The sequence below is a fragment of the Branchiostoma lanceolatum genome, chromosome 9 (genome assembly GCF_035083965.1).
Source record: "Branchiostoma lanceolatum isolate klBraLanc5 chromosome 9, klBraLanc5.hap2, whole genome shotgun sequence".
Taxonomy (NCBI): domain Eukaryota; kingdom Metazoa; phylum Chordata; class Leptocardii; order Amphioxiformes; family Branchiostomatidae; genus Branchiostoma; species Branchiostoma lanceolatum.
In genome coordinates this window covers 12,179,630-12,198,732 of record NC_089730.1, presented here as the reverse complement: position 1 = coordinate 12,198,732, position 19,103 = coordinate 12,179,630, and the positions used below count along the sequence as shown (strand labels likewise).

The window sequence follows — 19,103 nt, the reverse complement described above, 5'->3', positions numbered from 1 at the left end:
TAGATTACGTAGGTTATGGAGACTTGCTTTTTCTGTGGTTTCCATACACTCTGTGTGAACTTGAACCTTGATAACGCAAACCTTTTTAAAGATCAACGTGTTCTTCCCTGCACTTTCACAAACTTGTGATATCTTGTACGTCAACCATTCAATATGTAAAACCAAGGCCAGAAAAAGCAACACACAAAAGTATAGTCATGTATACGAATGGAAGTTTCTCGCACAGCATGATACTATGAAGTTGACTTCCCTACCTGCTAATATTGAACAAGCTCCTTCTGTACACAGCTTCAACTGCTTAGGACAACTCTTTTAGACATCCTTTTACTTGTCGAATAAAGAAAAAGCCGCACAGCCTGCAGGCATAGTCCTGGTACACCTTAACCTCAGTGACATTGTCTAGCAGATAAGACATAACCATGACGACCCTCTTTCAAATGTCGTTAGCAGCCTGGACTGCTGCTATGCTAGCTGCCCCCAGGCCCTTAACAACAATCTATTTACCAGTCATGATTTTGGTAGACCTCAAAGCCCCAGGCTTCTTCTAGATGAATCTGTATCTACATTGTATCTCAACGACAAGATCAGATCTTCTGAATAGCTGCATTCTTCAAAATTTTACAATCATTTGAAACATGGATCTCTTCAACCAGCCTCATAATCAAGATCTGCACATTGTTCAAATGCTGTGACTTCTTGGAGTCCCTTAATGATTGTAGAAAATCACCTTGTTCTGCTAAGTTTACTCAACAACATTAACAGCTTCCATTGCATACTCCAACCTCAATAAGGATACATTTGAATCCCAGTTGATTTCTGAAGACAACTTTTGCACAACACACGTATATGTACACAATGTAACATCTTAAAAAACATAATATTCAGATCTAAAGCAGCACGCTGCTCTAGAAGTTAACAAGAGTTGTGAACAGCGTATAGAGTAATACCCCACCTTTCTGTACTGCGCATTGCTCTGTTTCATGTGCTGTGACACAGCCCTTTTTCAGTAAAGGCTGCTGAGTGACTGCTGAGCAACCAAAGATTTCAGAGATTGCTGAACGAATTTCATAGATGAAGAACAAATTTTTTAACATTTTGTGTGGTTTGTTGTCTTTTAGATTACACTTTTACATCATTCATCATATCCCAATAATGAAATCAAGGGTTACACGAAATAAATCCAATTTTTGTGCAGTTGCAGATCAGCGATCACCCAACCATCACCGTCAAGTTCAAAGGGGACCTGAGTAACTACGGAATCAAACAACTCCATTTTGCCCTGAAGAGCAACCAAACAATCCAATTCCAAAATTTGCAATGGCTATTTAAGATCATAACTCAACTGAAGTTATCTGTACCCTGTATCGCTTTAAGCCTAGATTTGTGTGGTTTATGCCTTAGCTTGATAAGTTGGAAATGACAATATCCTTGTGATCCTGACCCATCATTTGCGGAATTACTTTCACCATTTGTCTTGCATTCCTGTGTGGCAGACCTGTCCACTCTGATTGTCCTTGCACTGTGTTATCACTTACTCTGGAAGGCTGCTTTCACAACAATAGTCTACTCTCAGTGGCATTTTGCGATATTAGGATTTTGTCAAGACCTACCCTGGCTGTCAGTACTGATCTAAAACTGCCTTGAAGTTCAAAGTTTGTAATCTCACTGAAACAACTTCTGTCTGTACACTCAGCTGCCCAAAGGGAAAGTGTGGTCGCAATACAGGACTCTTTGAGAAGCACACATAAAAAACACTTGTCAAATAAAGTATGTTATGAGCCCTCTTTCCCGACTCTTTTCTTTGATGACATTTGTAACATAATTTATAAGTCCTTTGAATAACAGTTAACTAAGTACTTGCCAAATGATACAAAGGCAGCCACAATCAAACAAGTTACTTGTACATGGTAAAAGGAAGCTAACCATTTGAATCTGTATACAGTATCAGCTGCATCTTAAAACTATAATGCACCTCAGACAACATCTAACAAGAGAATTTGCAGTGATTAGTTCTTAGTATGGAACCTTTTACCCCTTTCCCCCTGCATTATCCAACCTGTAAGTCAAGGTACCTTCTACAAGTAACTTTGTTATGTGCCTGATTGAAACTGAGACGTTTCAAATTCGCCTTTGAACTTGAAGTTATCTGTTGCATGTGTGTGTTATTCAGCGCTTGGGATGGGGTCAACTCTGCAAATTTTTTACAGGCATCAAAGCTCCTGAACCAAAACACGGTCAAGCCAGGCAATCTGACACAGGCATTGGAAAACAATAACACCTTCTAGGAAAAGGCTAAACACCTATGCGTAGGCTTAAAGATCGGATACAGTTCTCTTAGCCACCTTACCATGGTATCGTTCAATACCGTTAAGCCTGTTTTAAATTCTTAGCCATTTCACAGAGTAGAAGTCAGATCTAAGTATCACCTAAGACAGAAGGAAGTCATTGGAGCTTGACTTCAGAACAACAGGTGTGTGTAACAAACAAAGAGTAACGTAACAGCTCTTGTTTGCAAATAAAACTCACAAGATTACATGTGCCACCTACGTTTGAAATTGAGAACTAATACCAGAAGCTATCTGAAAACAATAAATGTTTCAAAAGTGCATCTATAAAAATCAAAATGCAACCTTGAGTAAGGCAATGGCCTCTTAATGAACCTGTTAATAAATACTACAACATTTTGTTGCTTTCCTCACCTTCTCATTTGCAATGGAAAAAGTATTTCTTACCTGCTAAAGATTCTACTCTAGTCTACTCTAGATGCTACTAGGTGGTCTGGTTTCTTTTACAGTTATAAGGTGAACAAACCTACCTCAGATCCAACTGGGTCGCCAACAATTTCTCCTATCTCTTTTATGACAAGTTTTGACTTCACATCCTGCAGAGGAAATAAAATGCAAACATTCACATAATGATTCTATGTTTCGATGTATCTATCATTATGGAAAATTTCTTCAGTTCAGCAAAGATTCATGAGTCCTGACCTTGTGACAAAGTGATAATGTGCTGCTAGCTAAGACTGAAGTTTGAACTTTTTCCAGACTGGCTGCTGCCAAGTGTCACCTACTTTGTTAGTGACTACCTACAAGGTGCTAGTATAATCTTCAACCTTATTTGTGGGGAATGATTACTTGGCTGGCATTGCATTGTTCTGAAACAAATGTCTGGCACAGAGCTGTGGTGCAATTGATCATGGGATCAGATGGGTCCTTATATGTCTGGAGGCAACTGAGTTGGAACTTGGCAGACTAGAGGCATGGACATTTCTACATATCTAGCAAACCATACATAGATATGATGGCTTCTGGAGGCTACCCACAACCCACATGAATAAAAAGGCTCACAACCAAGTGATCTATTCAACCAACGTTTCAGTGACCATCTGTCACCTTCCTCAGGACAATTCTGACTGGTGAATAAATCACTTGATTGTGTACAAAGAGTCTTTCTATTCAGTGACTCAGCCACCTGATCAGGGATGTCTCCAGCTTTTCATTTTTTTTCAGTCCCCCTCATTGTTTGGGAGCCAATGTGTTGAATTTTCCTTGTTAAATTCATCATTGTAAGCTTATGAAGATTATGATCAATTTCATGTCATAAAGTTCAGATTTTGGGACGGACAAGGTGAAAATTTTTTCCATCCCAACAAGCATTTGACTTCTGTCCCGGGATGGAGGGACGGGTCCTGGAGACATCCCTGCACCTGATGAAACTATTGACGGAGGCTACTCACATGTTCGGCTTGTTGAGCTGCGCTGTACGTTAAGCCAGGCTCGGACTGCCCCTGGGCCTGGTGGATCACGAAGGATCTAATTAGAATGTGAACGAAGCACGACTTAGCACACTTTAACTTCGACCCGCAACTACAGTCCCCTTAATTTACATGTCCCTGTTTTTCTTTCTTCATTGCAGTTCTAAATTTTCCCCATAAGTTTGTTAACTTTTAAAAGAAAATTGTACTATTTGAAGTTTGTTTTCATATTTCTTGTTGAAAAATATGTTGCTTTGATATATTCCACAAATATAGCATTATGAAACCAGAGTCTACTTTTTGGCCTTGATAGATGACACATGCAAATCATATCTGATGTGTTTTGACCCCCACAGTACGAAGTTGGTACTTTACAACTTTGACAGCCGAAAGCATGTCTGACATACATTAACGTATGATATTACTTGCTCTCGGCTCAATAAAGGATGCAAAGGTCGCCACGGATCTTGCTCTAACCAGGTGGCAACACTTTTGATCATGTTGTAGTTAATAACTTAAGCCTAAGAGCAAGAAAGGCATTTGACCAAGGTAAGTTGCAGTCGTGTTTAATTTGATTTTGGACAGAAGGGTCCTGGGACCCCAAGTTTAAGTCAATTAACAGCCGCTCTATCTGCTTTAGCCATTTTTAGAAACTGAGAGAAAGAGAAGTCTTCAACTAAACCCCCACCAAACACAACTATTGTTGAATCAGATGATTTACCATCAACTATTATCCGTATCCTGGTGCTAACATTACTGAAGATGAAGTGATAAAAAACATTCTATAACTATGTATCAAGCCTCAAAGAAAGATCGAAAATACAAACACAAAAAAAGTCATGTACATGACTGTATCACTTCATCATGCATGTCTTGCTTCATGTATCATATATTCATAACCACAAAATCTAAAGAGCATAATTCATAACACAACACAACAAAAAATTAATCTAAATCTGACTCATGGAACAGCTAAAACACAAAGTTCTTGGAATGTAGTGATACTAGATTCTCTACCTACCGTGATATTTTTCAGTATGAGAGATGAGAGCTTGGAGTTAGCAGCTGGCTGCACAGAGGGAAACAGAAATGAAATGGAATGTAGGAAACAAAACTACAAAATGTAGGAAGCTAAAAAACTACAAAATGTATAGGAGGTTAACAAAACTACAAAATGTAGGTAAAAAAAACTACAAAATGTAGGAGGCTAACAAAACTACAAAATGTAAAAGGGGCTAACAAAACTACAAAATGCTATAAAAAGGCTGTTTAACATATCTACATTGAAAGTGTAATCATTTTAGAAACGAACAAACAATGGAAGGATTGTTTTCTACTTCAACATGTCATGAATATAGTTCTTCATGCAAAGTAATGTGTTAAATGGTACTGCGCAACTACAAATTGTTTGATCTAACTGTACAATGGAAAAATGTAAATTTCCCAAACAATGAAATAGACATAAGTAATAGTATGATAAGACAGTAGAAAATCTGCTCATCTTACCAATCTTTGGGCAGCAGAAGCACCTGAGATAAAATTGTAATCAGCTTTCACCTGATTGAAAAGAGAATAAGACAGAGTCTACAAGAATATCGACAGAACTCCAACTGACTTTCTCTGCTAGAGATTATTTCAAGTTTCAACTGGTATGTGACTTAGCTTTAAAGATAGAACTGTTACACCAGCTAACACTGTAAGACCTTGAAATGTGTACTTAGCATATAGATATTGATATCAAAAGATCATACATATACAGTATCTAAGTCGTTTGGCCATTTCTTGACAAATTTTCATTAATGATAATATTGATATCAATAGGATGGCACTCCTAGCAAAATTCCTCACACTTGCCTGATGACCACAGCCTGTACTATGTGTAGCATCTACATGTATGGCTAATGGTACCTATCTCAATTGTGTTCCAAAGCATCTCTGACAGACCTCAATGCAATGTACATTTGTTCCGTTTTGCAAAGCATAAGAAGAGCCAGTGTTTGGCAGAGGACAGAAAAATGTTGACATTTGGCAAATGATAAGAACAGGTGCTTTATCATGATCATCTGCCAAGTAGGTCAAATATGCATCTTAATAATTTGGTTCTGTTGGAGAAATTTGTCTTTACTTTTTGTAAAACGTTGTTCCTTCAACTTTCTTGTATAACTAAATTCTATCTTGATTGATTTTATGGGTGGCACTTCTGAATGCATTGTTTTTGACCTCACACCCAAATGATACTTGTTATGTTCACATCTTGATGCAAATTAAAGAGCCAGTTGATGGTTAAGTGTCTATTTTTAACTTTGTCAAACATTAGCATGAAAGTTCAATGACCTATTTTTCAGTGTTCTTCATCTTTTAAGAGTTACCATCTTTTCTTTTTCAAAACTCAGGAATTTTTGTCATTAGAGGCTGTTATTCCTGAAATGAAGTTTGTATGGCCTTACTATGAGTTAATATGAAACAGCATTGATAGTTAATCTTCATATCAGTGAACTAGATCTAGTGTTGGTCAATGATTCATCACTTTCATTCCAAGAAACACATTGAAACATGCACATAACACAAGGCAGCTTTGGAAAAACACCTCCAGCCTTCCTTAATCTGTTTCGAGATCAAATTTTATTGCTCTAAGGTTTATGAGCTAATCTTTACCATTGCCAGTTCTAGATAAGTGACAGGAAATGGGAAAACTTGTGTTGCCCGTCTGCTTTTCACACTGGAGAAGAGGTATAAACTGCAGTGACTTTCCCACTCATGCAAGTCAGGGTCAGAGGAAGTGCAAAGTTCCAGAAAGTTCTTCCTGGTGGTTTTGAATCATGCCCCCTCCCACAGTCTGGTCCCTTGGTCAGGCATGTAACTGGAGTCTTGACCATTCCCTGATAGATTGAGAGGCCACACTGCATTGGTGCCTTACAAGCTGGTCTATTTTAGAGTCAGGACAGACTCTTTTGGTTGAGGTTATCTTAAACAACGATGGTAAAAATAGCATTGGGTAATGAAAAGCATGGCCAAAACCCTCTCCCTGCTCTGGTTACCTCATTTACATTGCTAACATGTACAGAAGTGTAGGCATGTATGTCAGCAGTGACATGTCAAGGCTTGCTTAGCCTATTTCAAAGTAACGTTACATGCTTGCTCAGCATGGTCAATGTCAAATGTCTACATCTGTTTTTCTACCTAGATATGCCAGAGAGACAGACCTTGATTTGTGAGCTGGGTTAGAAAAGAGACACCTGTTAATACCTTTGTCTTTATTCTGGGTCTTCTTGTTGTGCTGCCAGATATTCTGTTGTCTGTTGTTTCTGGATCCTGCAGAAGTATAAGAACTCATTAGGCACAGACCAGAAAAGATCGCAGGAGTGTTAACTTCTTTTCTGATCAATGATTCTTTGTCAGACATCCTTTTTTTTCTTGTGCATATCTTTAATTAACATCTTAAAACCTGCTCATCACATGTGAATTTCTTTCTCTTAACAAGAAACCCTAAAAATCACAAAACCCTAAAAATCACAAAAGTTGTAAGAAATTTCCAGAATGATTTTGTCCTATGTCGGGGCATCTGTTTGTCATATGCACTTCAATAATCTCTCTCTGTGGTATGCACCATGCCATAACTTTTCCCCTGCCCTAATCTAAAACACTCCTTCCAGGAGACAGTGATCTAAGCCTTCTTCTTTGGAACTAATTGTTACAAAACTGTGGCAAATACTTGCGTTACAGTTCTCATCAACAAGGCTGAGTAAAAAGGGTGAGATTGACCATCGATGAAGAGCTTTTGAGTCAAAAATGTCAGGAAGAAAGTACATGATTTTTCAAGTTACTGTAACAGTAACCACCTTCTACCCCCTTATGCCAGTGTGAGAGGCTAGAAAAAAAGTAACATTGACATTTGTAAATGACCGTAATTTTGACCAAGTATTTCGACACACATCTCCATTTAAGATAGATGCTGACTTAAGCCCTCATTGTCAAACAAGTCTTATTGTGTGTGGACTAATTTTCCAGCTGTTAAGGCTTCAGGAATTTCGATATGAACATGAAATGGATACCGTTGAAGGATATTTTGGGAACATTTTATCAGTTGATTTTACAATGGCTAATGACTTGCTTTTACAGAAATAGAGCAAGTTTATAGGACTAAATGTGTCTAACTTAATCCAGGTCAGAATCCATGGCAAGTTGTATGTCAAGGTTGTGCATAAGATAACAATCACTTGAGTGTCACTTCTGTTTAAACATATAAACCATGAAACTGAATGCATAAATGGGGACCTGCAGGCTTTTCTTTCCAGTTACACCCCAATGTTCTGACACCCCTAAACGTCATAGATGATAGGGGTGTTCAAACATGTGTATGTCAGAACATAGGGTACCGTCTTCAAACATACTAGGGCAGTCCCCCTTTCTTCCATCAGGTCTAATCAACTAATTGCAGGCACTTCGTACCCGGACATATTGAACCTGGTGGCATTCCATTTGTTTTCCTGTTGAATTCCGTCACTCTATAATTGGCACTTAATTGTGGGTCCAAGCCAACCATGGCAACCTTATGACTGGCATTTCATGTAGGCTCTCCACCATAAAAAAAACATTAGAGTGTTTCCAAAACAAAACATTTCAAAGAGAGAAGGAAATACAAATCTCACCAGTTGATTTTGAGACAGCACAGGATCCTGTTTGCAGTTTTGGGCGAATACTGAACACTGGACAGCTCCTACTAGAGGGTCGTCAAAAATCATCAGTTGTTGTATGGAGCCCTGGAAGTAGAAACATCATATGATTATGAAATGATTATCATCTGAACAGGAATTGCATACTATATGTTAGCATTATTTAAACTAAAGGCTTGAGATATGGCAGTTTGGACACAATAAGAACAGAAATGATGTCACACAGAAATGGGTTCTACATGTGAGTGTATCATGTACACAATGCAACAGTGACTAATTAACTTGAAGGAACTTTCAAATTGGACACATAGACCAGTTTCCTAATAACCCACTTAACACAACAATGGCAAGTATGCCTTGAGTGTATGTTTGTTTTTTACTTGAACAGAGTTGAAAAATTCTTCTCTTGCAATGCCCACCACAATTCCTTTCGGAGAGTGCCAAGGGTAAAGCTGTGGCCTCTAGTAACAACAGTCCCAACTGAGTTGTTTGATTACTGAGACAGTAAACAAATAGACCAAGTAGAAAGAAATGGACCCTACGACAGGAAAAGTAGACTTTGGCTGCCCTACCCCACAATCATTAATGGACCATCCCAAATGTCAACCACCTGTTTATCCATGTATGGCAATGCTGGTTTGGGGCGTCCCACATGCCCTGGGAGGGGGTACAAGTATCTGTCAATCATTACTTTTAATAAGGGGAGACATATTTTGCAACATGATAGCTTTGTACTGGGACTTTCCCTTAGTCTTACTTTCCCTTCTATGTTTTGAACAGTAGGTACTTGGAAGAGCGCCCAAGTTGAAATTAGATAACTTTGCAAACAGTCCAATACAATTACCCTTGTTCCAAAGACTAGTCACTTTGATTAAGCATCACACAAGAATCAATTTTCCCTTCTATTCCAACTTTGGCTTTCACAAAAGGACATAGCTTTGATTACATATATGACACAGTTTTTTGGACACCCCTTTTCTTCAATCAAAAATAGCTACATGCACCTTTTGCTAACAATATTGGCAAAATGTTGTTTGTTTCTTAACTCTGAGAAAGGGTAACTCTCAACAGGGCAAAGTGACAAGGATTCCAGTTAACTAGCGATGTGAAAAATTTGGAAAATGTTGGCATTTCCGTCTATGTACCCAGTTGCAAAGAACCGAGGACTAACCACAAGTTAACTAAGTGTTACATGTAGAATATCAACCACACATAATAGCTGCTTCCTTTCAACTTGGAGAGTAGATTTAATGTGAAGAATGCACAGCATTGAATGTTGTAGTCACGAAATGGTCTAAGGCTCTCTTTACATTATACTTTTGCCGTCAGCGCCACTGGCGTCAGCGCCACTGGCGACAGCGGGAACCCCGTGTAAAGACAATTCCCGTCGACGTAGTCCCGCTGTCAACAAATTTTCTCCCGTCAGCTTCGAAGCCGTCGCCCGTCAGCACAGCGGGAGTCCCCGTCAACTTCAAACTCCGTCTAAAGAGAATACGTCGGGCTCGCGTCAGCGGGAGTCAGGGTTTCGGCGATTAGCATAAAGCACGCGTTGATTAGCATACTGTAAGTCTACTTAGATCCCCGGTATATATATAGAGAGAGAGATTCGCGGGATCCGCGGCGACTTTTGTGCCGTGCATTCATTTCCCCGCGGATATATTTATCGTACTTGTGCCCCCCTCCCCACATTTACGAGTGATGAGCATGGAATATCTGCACATAAACAAGGCTTTGCATTGTAGTTTAATACGGGCGGGGAGACGCCGTCTACCGTTGTACAATCATACAATTTTGTTTCTTGCTTTTGTTATGCTTACGCCCGATACTTTCTACAAGATGGCGAAATGCAAGCACCGCAGGTGTCTGTCAGATTTCCGGGCGGTGTGTCTAGAGACGTCGCGACAGCGGCCTCCCGACAGCGGGAAATTTCGCCGCTGACGCGAAAAACTTAATGTAAACTGCGCCTAACTCATTGTTCCCAAACTGGCCAATCCCCATTACATGGCTGCTCACATTGACAGCACCTTATATCGCCAGCTGTACTGTATTAGCCCTGCAATACAAGGACTTTTAATGTAGATTAGCATGCTGTGTGTCCCATGCCTCCACATAGTCTAGACTTTTCTTAAAGCTTTAGCTTATTTGTGGCCTTTTAGCAGTTTATCTACATCAAACTGGCACACTTGCATGGAGTACTGGACATGTGGGTCACCCTCATCCACTGTGGCATGAGCAAATTACTCAGATATCAAAGCCTCACCACTAAACCCAAAACATTAGAACGAACCACCCACACTTCAAAGTCTCAACCTTAGAGCCAGATTTCCACATGGTGCATACTGCGCTTAACAGAAGATTGAAAGTACTCACGTAGAAAACCAGAATTATCCACCGTTGTAACCACGCCATAATCCAACAGCCTCACAACACAACTAGTAAAAGTGGGGAGGTAGGGGACCTGATAGTCCCATGAGAAGTGACTTGAGAGGCCTACAATCCTTCCCTCCCTGCTTCAGCTGCTCCACCTTTTCAGACTTGACTCTCGGCCAAGAAAACAATACCAAAACCTGCTTGTCAATTCCCCGATGTTTAGGATAGTTGCTATGGCAATTGAGGATATACAGGATGCCCTCTGTTGCTGTATGTTGACATGAGAAAGGCGCAATCTTTTCTGGTGGGTTCTATTATGTTAATGATGCAGGCCTAATTGTGGACATCTGCTGGAGAAAGTGAGGAGGGGCCAGCAGTTTGTCATTCATCTCCCTAAAAATTACACTGTTGGAGTCTGAAGGTGGTTATGATTACAACAGTGCTTACAAGTTACAACTGGTTGTTCTTTTCCACAGTATAAACTTAAAGGTACTCATAAGCTGGATACTTTGGCACATTTTTACCCAGCAGGAAAGTGATGCTGGTTAAAGTCTGTTGCCATGACAACAGCTCATGATTTAAGGTAGAGGTGCCCCACTTGGCTCCTTCATGTGACAGGGGGACCAAAGTCCTGGGGTGTTGGAAGCTTTACGTATTGTTGGAGCTTGAGAGGTACAAGTGGTTTACAGCAGGGGCCTGAACTGAAGGTTCTGTCACTTCCTTCCATCAAAAACAACAGCCAAATGGCTAAGAATCAGAACTTGAAACTGTATTGTCTCTTCTGTAGGCCACATCTTGTTTCAATAGCTAATTCCTTTTTTCCAAAGACTTTTCATTAAAGCTAAAAGCACCAACTGTACAGTCAACAGGTAATGCCTCTAAGGACAACAGTTTAATCTTGATATCTGACTGGTCTGGTGCTGCACTCCCAGTCCTCCACAGGGGCTCTGTGGGAGTGAGGCATTCAGGAGTGACTTCTGAACTTTCAGTGGCAGGATGGGCAACTTTATGATTTTGACTTCTGCTCCTGTTGTAACATAAGACGGAAGGGCTTCTAAAGCATTTTGTTTCAGGACATTTACCAGCTGCCTATCATTCCCACAACTGTGTCCATCTACCAGTATTTCAAAATATCACCCACTCTACCTATGCATAGTATTACAGACTCACACATGCACGAATGTTTACTCAAACATACCCATCCAGGATGGGTTCCACATACACACAGAGCTAGAGACACAAACCATTGCTGGTGACAAAATTTATCATCAGTATCTATGAACCCTGTGATACTATCCATCCAGGTGAACTCTATTGCACCAGACCTTCAAATGGTCGTTTACCATACTAAATCAGCCAAGTTCTACAGGGGAAGTTTCAGACACTTGCAGTTTAAAGCCCAGTGGACTCACACACCATAGCCCACTACAGACCTATCCGGTATCACTGGGAACACTGGGACTAATTACCTGGATAAACCCAATTAAATTTTGTCTTTGTTTCTAGATGCCTTCGAAATCATGCATGCTGCTAGATAGTAGCATTTTCTAATGAACCAGGCTTAGATGGAAAGTGCCAAATATCACTGGCACAGAAGACAATGTATTGCAAGTTGCAACATCTCTCATTCTCTGTACCAAAGGATGACCACCCTGAATTCATTTGTCCAAATGCTTATCACTGTAGGTCGCTTGGCTAAAAATAACTTAGAAGTCTCCAATTCAAAATTACTGCTACCAACAAGCTTGTTCTTGTTTTCTTGGATTGGTCCCAGTATCCCAGTACAAAAGGTGTCATGAGGAGACCTCCAATGCATTTTAGATTGGACATGGGTCACAAAAACAACATCATTAAACTTATGACTTTAGGGACAAAAATAGCTTTGTTATGGCTTAGCTGCTCCACAGCCACAGGTAAATTTTGTGTAGACAGGCTCTTCAAAAATACCCACGGTTTACTGGAAATCTTCCAGCAGTTGTGGTGGGTGAAAATGTGCAGGAGTGTTCTGGTTCATGGCCAGGGACAATGTTACTGCTTCTCAGTTACAGGGCTGGTGCCAGTGTCCTTTATCTAACTTTATCCATCTCTTATTGAACTTATGTGGTGGCATCTTGGCATTACAGTTAGGGTGGCCCAGAATTCAGGTCCTGAGTTCAAATTCTGACATGCCACCGATGCTGGGTCCTTGGGAAAGGTGGAAGGAGAGGGATGGGCTCCGCCTTCCAGGACCATGCCCAAGACTCAGTGGATAAACCACTGTACCCTACTCACTACTGTCTCAAAAAGCCTATGGGACTAGCTTTTACCTTTAATGAACGTACAACATGCCTGCAGAGGCCATCAAAATATGCACACACAAAAATATATCTTAAAGCAAATACATGTAGGTTGACAGTTATGTTGAAGAGTTGAAGATGCTGGGCTCCCCTAGCCTAATGTTCATCTGTATTTAGCCCCCTGGTCCCAATCAAGGAGGACCAATTTGCAATGGCTTCTTGGACAGGGAACATCAAGGAGCTAAAAGAGATAAACACTAGAATGGCAACATTTTCGGGAAAATGCAGAATATTCCCCTCCCATTACCTACACCTCAAATATGACATCCTTAGCATTGACTGTAAGGATATGACGAAGTTTCTGCATAAATTATGCAAATGAGGTCGGCATTAGCATAATTTATGGCCAGGTGTGTTTTCCTAAAGGTACCTACATCTCAAATATGACATCCGTAGCTTTTATGGTTAGGGATATGCATAAATTATCCATAATGCACTCATTAGCATAATTTATGGCCAGGTTTTCTGACCTTTCCTAAAGGTACCTGCATCTCATCCATAGCCTTTACAGTAAGGGAAAAACAAGTTTATGCATAAATTATGCAAATGAGGTCCGCATTAGCATAATTTATGTACAGGTGTGTTCACCTCTCCTAAAGGAACCTACATGTGAAATATGCCATCCGTAGTCTTTACGGTAAGGGATATACATACATTATGCAAATGAGGTCCGCATTAGCATAATTTATGTACAGGTGTGTTCACCTCTCTTTAAGGTACCTACATCTGAAATAAGCCATCCGTAGTCTTTACGGTAAGGGATATACATACATTATGCAAATGAGGTCCTCATTAGCATAATTTATGTCCAGGTGTGTTCACCTTTCCTAAATATACCTACATCTCAAATATGACATCTGTAGCTTTTACGGTAAGGGAAATACAAGTTTCTGCATAGATTATGCAAATGAGGTCCTCATTAGCATAATTCATGGCCAGGTGTGTTTACCTTTCCTAAATGTATCTACTTCTCAAATATGGCATCTGCAGCTTTTACTGTAAACGCAATACAAGTTTTTGCATAAATCATGCAAATGAGGTCCTCATTAGCATAATTTATATCCAGGTGTGTTCACCTTTCCTACAGATACCTACATCTCAAATATGACATTTGTAGCTTTTACGGTAAGGGAAATACAAGTTTCTGCATAAATTATGCAAATGAGGTCCTCATTAGCATAATTCATGGCCAGGTGTGTTTACCTTTCCTAAATGTATCTACTTCTCAAATATGGCATCTGCAGCTTTTACTGTAAACGCAATACAAGTTTTTGCATAAATTATGCAAATGAGGTCCTCATTAGCATAATTTATGTCCAGGTGTGTTCACCTTTCCTACAGATACCTACATCTCAAATATGACATCTGTAGCTTTTACGGTAAGGGAAATACAAGTTTCTGCATAAATTATGCAAATTTGGTCCTCATTAGCATAATTCATGGTCAGGTGTGTTTACCTTTCCTAAATGTATCTACTTCTCAAATATGACATCTGCAGCTTTTACTGTAAACGCAATACAAGTTTTTGCATAAATTATGCAAATGAGGTCCTCATTAGCATAATTTATTGTCAGGTGTATTCACCTTTCCTATAGGTACCTACATCTCAAATATAACATCCGTACATTTCAACATAAGGTACATATAACCTGCTGCAATACCATTAGTAAAGCTACCACCGCACATCTACTTGGTTTTTGGCAGAAGAAGAAAGAAGAAGAAGAAGAAAGAAGAAGAAGAACAGGCAAGCAAAAACAGTATATCCCCCTTCCCACTGGAAGGGGAATATAATTGGGATAGGTATCCTCCCCCTAAGCGGTTTCCAAACAGCTGTACCATACAACTTACTTTGGAATAAGGTGGAATCTTGGAGGAAAGTCAAGAATGATGTCTGTGGTTTTATATATCCCAAATAATTGAAAACATACATAACCTTTCACCCATATTTTCCAGAGGTGCTCATAGTCATACTCATGAGGATGCTAAGAACGCTACAAGTCAGATGGATGGATAGTGGGACAGACCGAACCGGTCGGATGGGACAGACATACATGTATGCATTACATCCATCAATCTAACCATCCCTTACTGGATTAGCAGTATTGCTTTTATCCTCAATTTTACTCTGTTCAAGGACAAACCAGTATCAATGATATAACTGCCTCCAGATCTGTTTCCTCAAACACCCACATGTGAGAGTATCTACACCTGCAACTCAGTTGTTCCGTACGGTTGCTGCCATTACTGCATTAGCTGGGTCCTGACCCTTGCAACCTCCTAGGGATGTTTTGTCTAAGTCTTGGACACTTTCCTGAATCAGCTATTAAAAATAGGGAAAACAGATTTGAAGGTGTGCCAACAATAGTATATCACCAGCCTATTCCACAGCCATGGCAGCAGGAACATTACTACAGAAAACCATATCACACCCACCAGAGCCAGAGCAACCCATCCTGCACCAGTTTCTGTCATTCATCAAAGAGCCTAATGCTCTGACATAATCTTGCCTGTAAGCAACAACTTGAATGTTTTCCAAAGTCTTCCAAAGCATGGCCTGAGTCCATGTTGAACCCCTCCTGTGGCCTGTGTGTCCATCAGTGCATCTGGAAGAAGGCTGACCCCCAGGCAGTTGAGGTTGAAAGCATAGCTAGAATTCCATTGCTGCAATTAAACTATTTATCTCATCGTTTGACACTTCCTCATCTGGGTCAAATGTTGAACAAGCTCCCCCCTCTGATGCTACAAATGTGTTTGCACTCACATAAGGGTCAACAGGTCGTAGTTCAAACACTCATGGTTTGAGAGGCCATCACCCAGAGGTCAACCATGACATGTTGTGCTTGATATTTTTCTATCCCTTAAGCTCATGCCAAGTTCTTGAAGACACGCCAAGGTCTTGCTGGGTCCCTGATGACGTTATCATATACCTGTACATCTGTTCAACATGCCTAGGTACATGAAGTCAAGGACAAAGTATCACGAATCATGGCTTCCCCCAATCTTCATCTAAAATAGATCAGCCTAGCTTCTTCTGAAAAAAAAAACAGTTTATTCAATTTCTTCAAAGTACCATCCACCAGCTACATGCACCTGTAGACATGCACAGCTACATGCACCTGGCATCATAAAGGAACAAAAAGCACAAAGTATCAGCAAGGAGAGGACATGATTACATATTGCACAATTATACACAGCTTTGCTGTTGAACTAGTTCAATTCCAATGTTGCATCAAAGTTTCCATATAACTAGTTTTACAGCATCCCCTCCATACAAAAAAAAAGAAAAGAGGACCACCTTGAAATGATTTCAAAGACTTGCTCTATAACTTTTGTATGTCAGACTCTTCTTCATATTCCCAGGTCACCAACTAGGCTGCCAAGGTTGACTTCTGCTCTGGCATTTCCGTTTTGGCTGGACTTTCTCCTCTCTGGTTGTGTGCCTTAAGGATTATCCTCACTTTCTCCACTCTCACCACACATTATCTGCCTCTGTCTCTGCCATTAATCTTTCCCATTCCACATCCCACATGCTGTCCTCTGGTTATGTCTGGCCTGTCTCTCATTTACAAATTATTCCCAAAGAAATCGCAAAGAGATGTCTAAATCTCAAAGTTGTTCAATAAAGTACACTGTTTGTCAACATCTCAACCAAGTCCTTAATGCGTTTTGTGTGATTTTACGGCTTAAAAGTTGGGGAAAAACGCAATAGGAATTACCAAAAAACGTTTCCAAGACAAAAAGGTGAGCAAGAAGAATTACACAATCATCATCATGGAGACTTGGTGACGTTTCACACTTATAATCAATTCTTGGTGATGGCTTATCTTTTGCCTGAGGACTTCCAAAGGAAAGTTTCTGGCTGATGTCCATTGGTGTGAAGGCTTAAGAATCCGGTAGAAGTCTACACGTTGTAGAGAGAGAAAGACTTTAGCTAAACATTGAAAGATATAATAAAATGGATAACTCTGATATACCCTGATATTCACTTATAAGTTTTATATATGAAAAATCTGGTTTGTACAAATCAAGTTTTCGGAAGCACTGAATGTTCAAACATTATCTTCACCATACAGTTGCACACTTCATTGTGATTCAATGTTAATACCAGTCCTGGTTATACTATACTGTACGGTATTGAAAGTGCATAACACAAAAATGCCACAAAGTAGATTTTTTTCTCTAAAGGCAGACCAGCAAATGTATATATATATATATATGGCTTGTTGGTGGCCTATGCCCTTTCCATTTTCTGTTGGACAGCTTTTTGATCAATATCGGCTGAGGCAAAGACCACCCAACCCCCCTCATGTGCTAAGCACTAAGGGTAAAAGAAAAACAGTAAAATGGCCTGACACTTGCAACATTCTGCCCCAATCAAGAGGTTAACCCTCAGAAGCACTGTTGCCTCAAATTAAGCAAATTACATTACATTCAGGGCTACAATAAAAAGACATGGCATCAACTTTAACCTTTTGACTTCTAAGGCCTTCTTTGTGATAACCTTGGCAAATTCCAGAATCTACCCTTAATAGCTGTTTCTACTAGTTGTAAAGTGTATACATGTGTATGAATTAAGCTGTATAAGGGTACACATATGTGTATCTTAATACATGTACATGATCACACTTTATATCTGTATTAGCACTGTATTCAGATAAAAGGAGCTTTAAAAAATGAAAAGACAAAAAGGATGAAGACTTTGCAGAAGTGGGGTCACTTGAGTTCGTGATAGGGATATTGGTGGATGGAAATTTTTTAATACAGATCATCTGTTTGTAGGTACATGTACATGTGCCTCAAATTTAAATGACTACCTGTTTGTTTATGCACACAACAGGGCAAAATGATAACACATGCATACAAAATGTATCCTTGCGATTTCATACAACTGACCACATCCTTTCTCCTATAGCGCTGCTGTAATGTTTACCTAAACACAAAGACAGCCTGAGGAAATCTATGTCAGAAAGAAAAGCATCACCTGGATGGAAATTGAACAAACAAGACTGATGTGCACTCACACCTGTCCCTTCCATTAACCTTCCAGAACCTTGAAGACCAAATGTCCTTGAAAAAGCCTTGACATTTCTTTGGGGTAACTTTCAAGAGTTGGAAAGATGGCACTTGGTTGGGCCAAATGCAATCATGACCAGCCAAAGAGCATGACTGGGTCAGACCACTGAAGATGTTTAATACATAATGTTAATCCAGATTTAGCCTTCTGATGATAACAGCTGTACATGTGTGCAATTGGGCATTCATTTGGGTGTGTCAAAATGACAAATTCTTATTTGTTTTCTTTATTGGACCTCCAGTTGTCCCATTACAAAGAATGATGTGTTTCTGGGCCACTCATTAAATCTTTCAGTGTGTTGATGTATTGGAGCACTTGCGAGACTATTCATTAAAAAAGGAGCCATTTTCTTATTTGAAGTGCTGCCTATACCAAGCTTGCATTGCTGGCTATTGTTGGAGCCATCTCCATACCCGGGTAAAGTGTAATGTTGCTTTTCCTGGCATAAGCTTTGGGATCTAGTCCCTAATCTTTGCGTGCTGTGAAGAAGCACTGTCACAGGTCAAGAAGCCTCTGCTGGCCATGGAATCAACCTGAACCAGAACCAATCAAGGGTCAGCAGTATGAAGCAATAAGGGATAACATATCCGAGATGAAAAAGCAGGACTTTACAATCTAACATCTAACAATACAAAAAAAGCACACATTTTGAACAACATCCATCCAGATTCATCCCAACCCTCAGGAAACGAGACCTTCTGGAAGTACTCAGTTTTCTCTCACCATGAACCAGATGGATATAACAGAGTAGCGCCAGCAGCTGAACCTATTCACCTGCGCTATCTTTGCACACGTCAAGGTGGACGAGTCGAGTGTCACAGAGTGACAGGTGGAGAGCAAAGGTGTCAGGGACAGCCAAGATCTGAGAGCTTCTCGTCTGGACTCAATCTTAGGAG

The 19,103-nt window shown here is 40.0% G+C and overlaps 1 protein-coding gene across 1 annotated transcript in view; it reads right to left on the bottom strand.

Moving 5' to 3' along the window:
- The window catches only part of LOC136442607 (collagen alpha-1(I) chain-like), a 77,384-nt gene that overhangs the window by 34,389 nt on the left and 23,892 nt on the right, over positions 1-19,103 (bottom strand). The window contains exons 6-11 of the mRNA XM_066439552.1: positions 8,404-8,514; positions 7,001-7,066; positions 5,261-5,311; positions 4,776-4,823; positions 3,737-3,793; positions 2,816-2,881 (exon numbers count right to left, since the gene is read on the bottom strand). Coding sequence (XP_066295649.1) covers positions 2,816-2,881; positions 3,737-3,793; positions 4,776-4,823; positions 5,261-5,311; positions 7,001-7,066; positions 8,404-8,514 — 399 coding nt within the window. The remainder of the gene's footprint in view (positions 1-2,815; positions 2,882-3,736; positions 3,794-4,775; positions 4,824-5,260; positions 5,312-7,000; positions 7,067-8,403; positions 8,515-19,103) is intronic.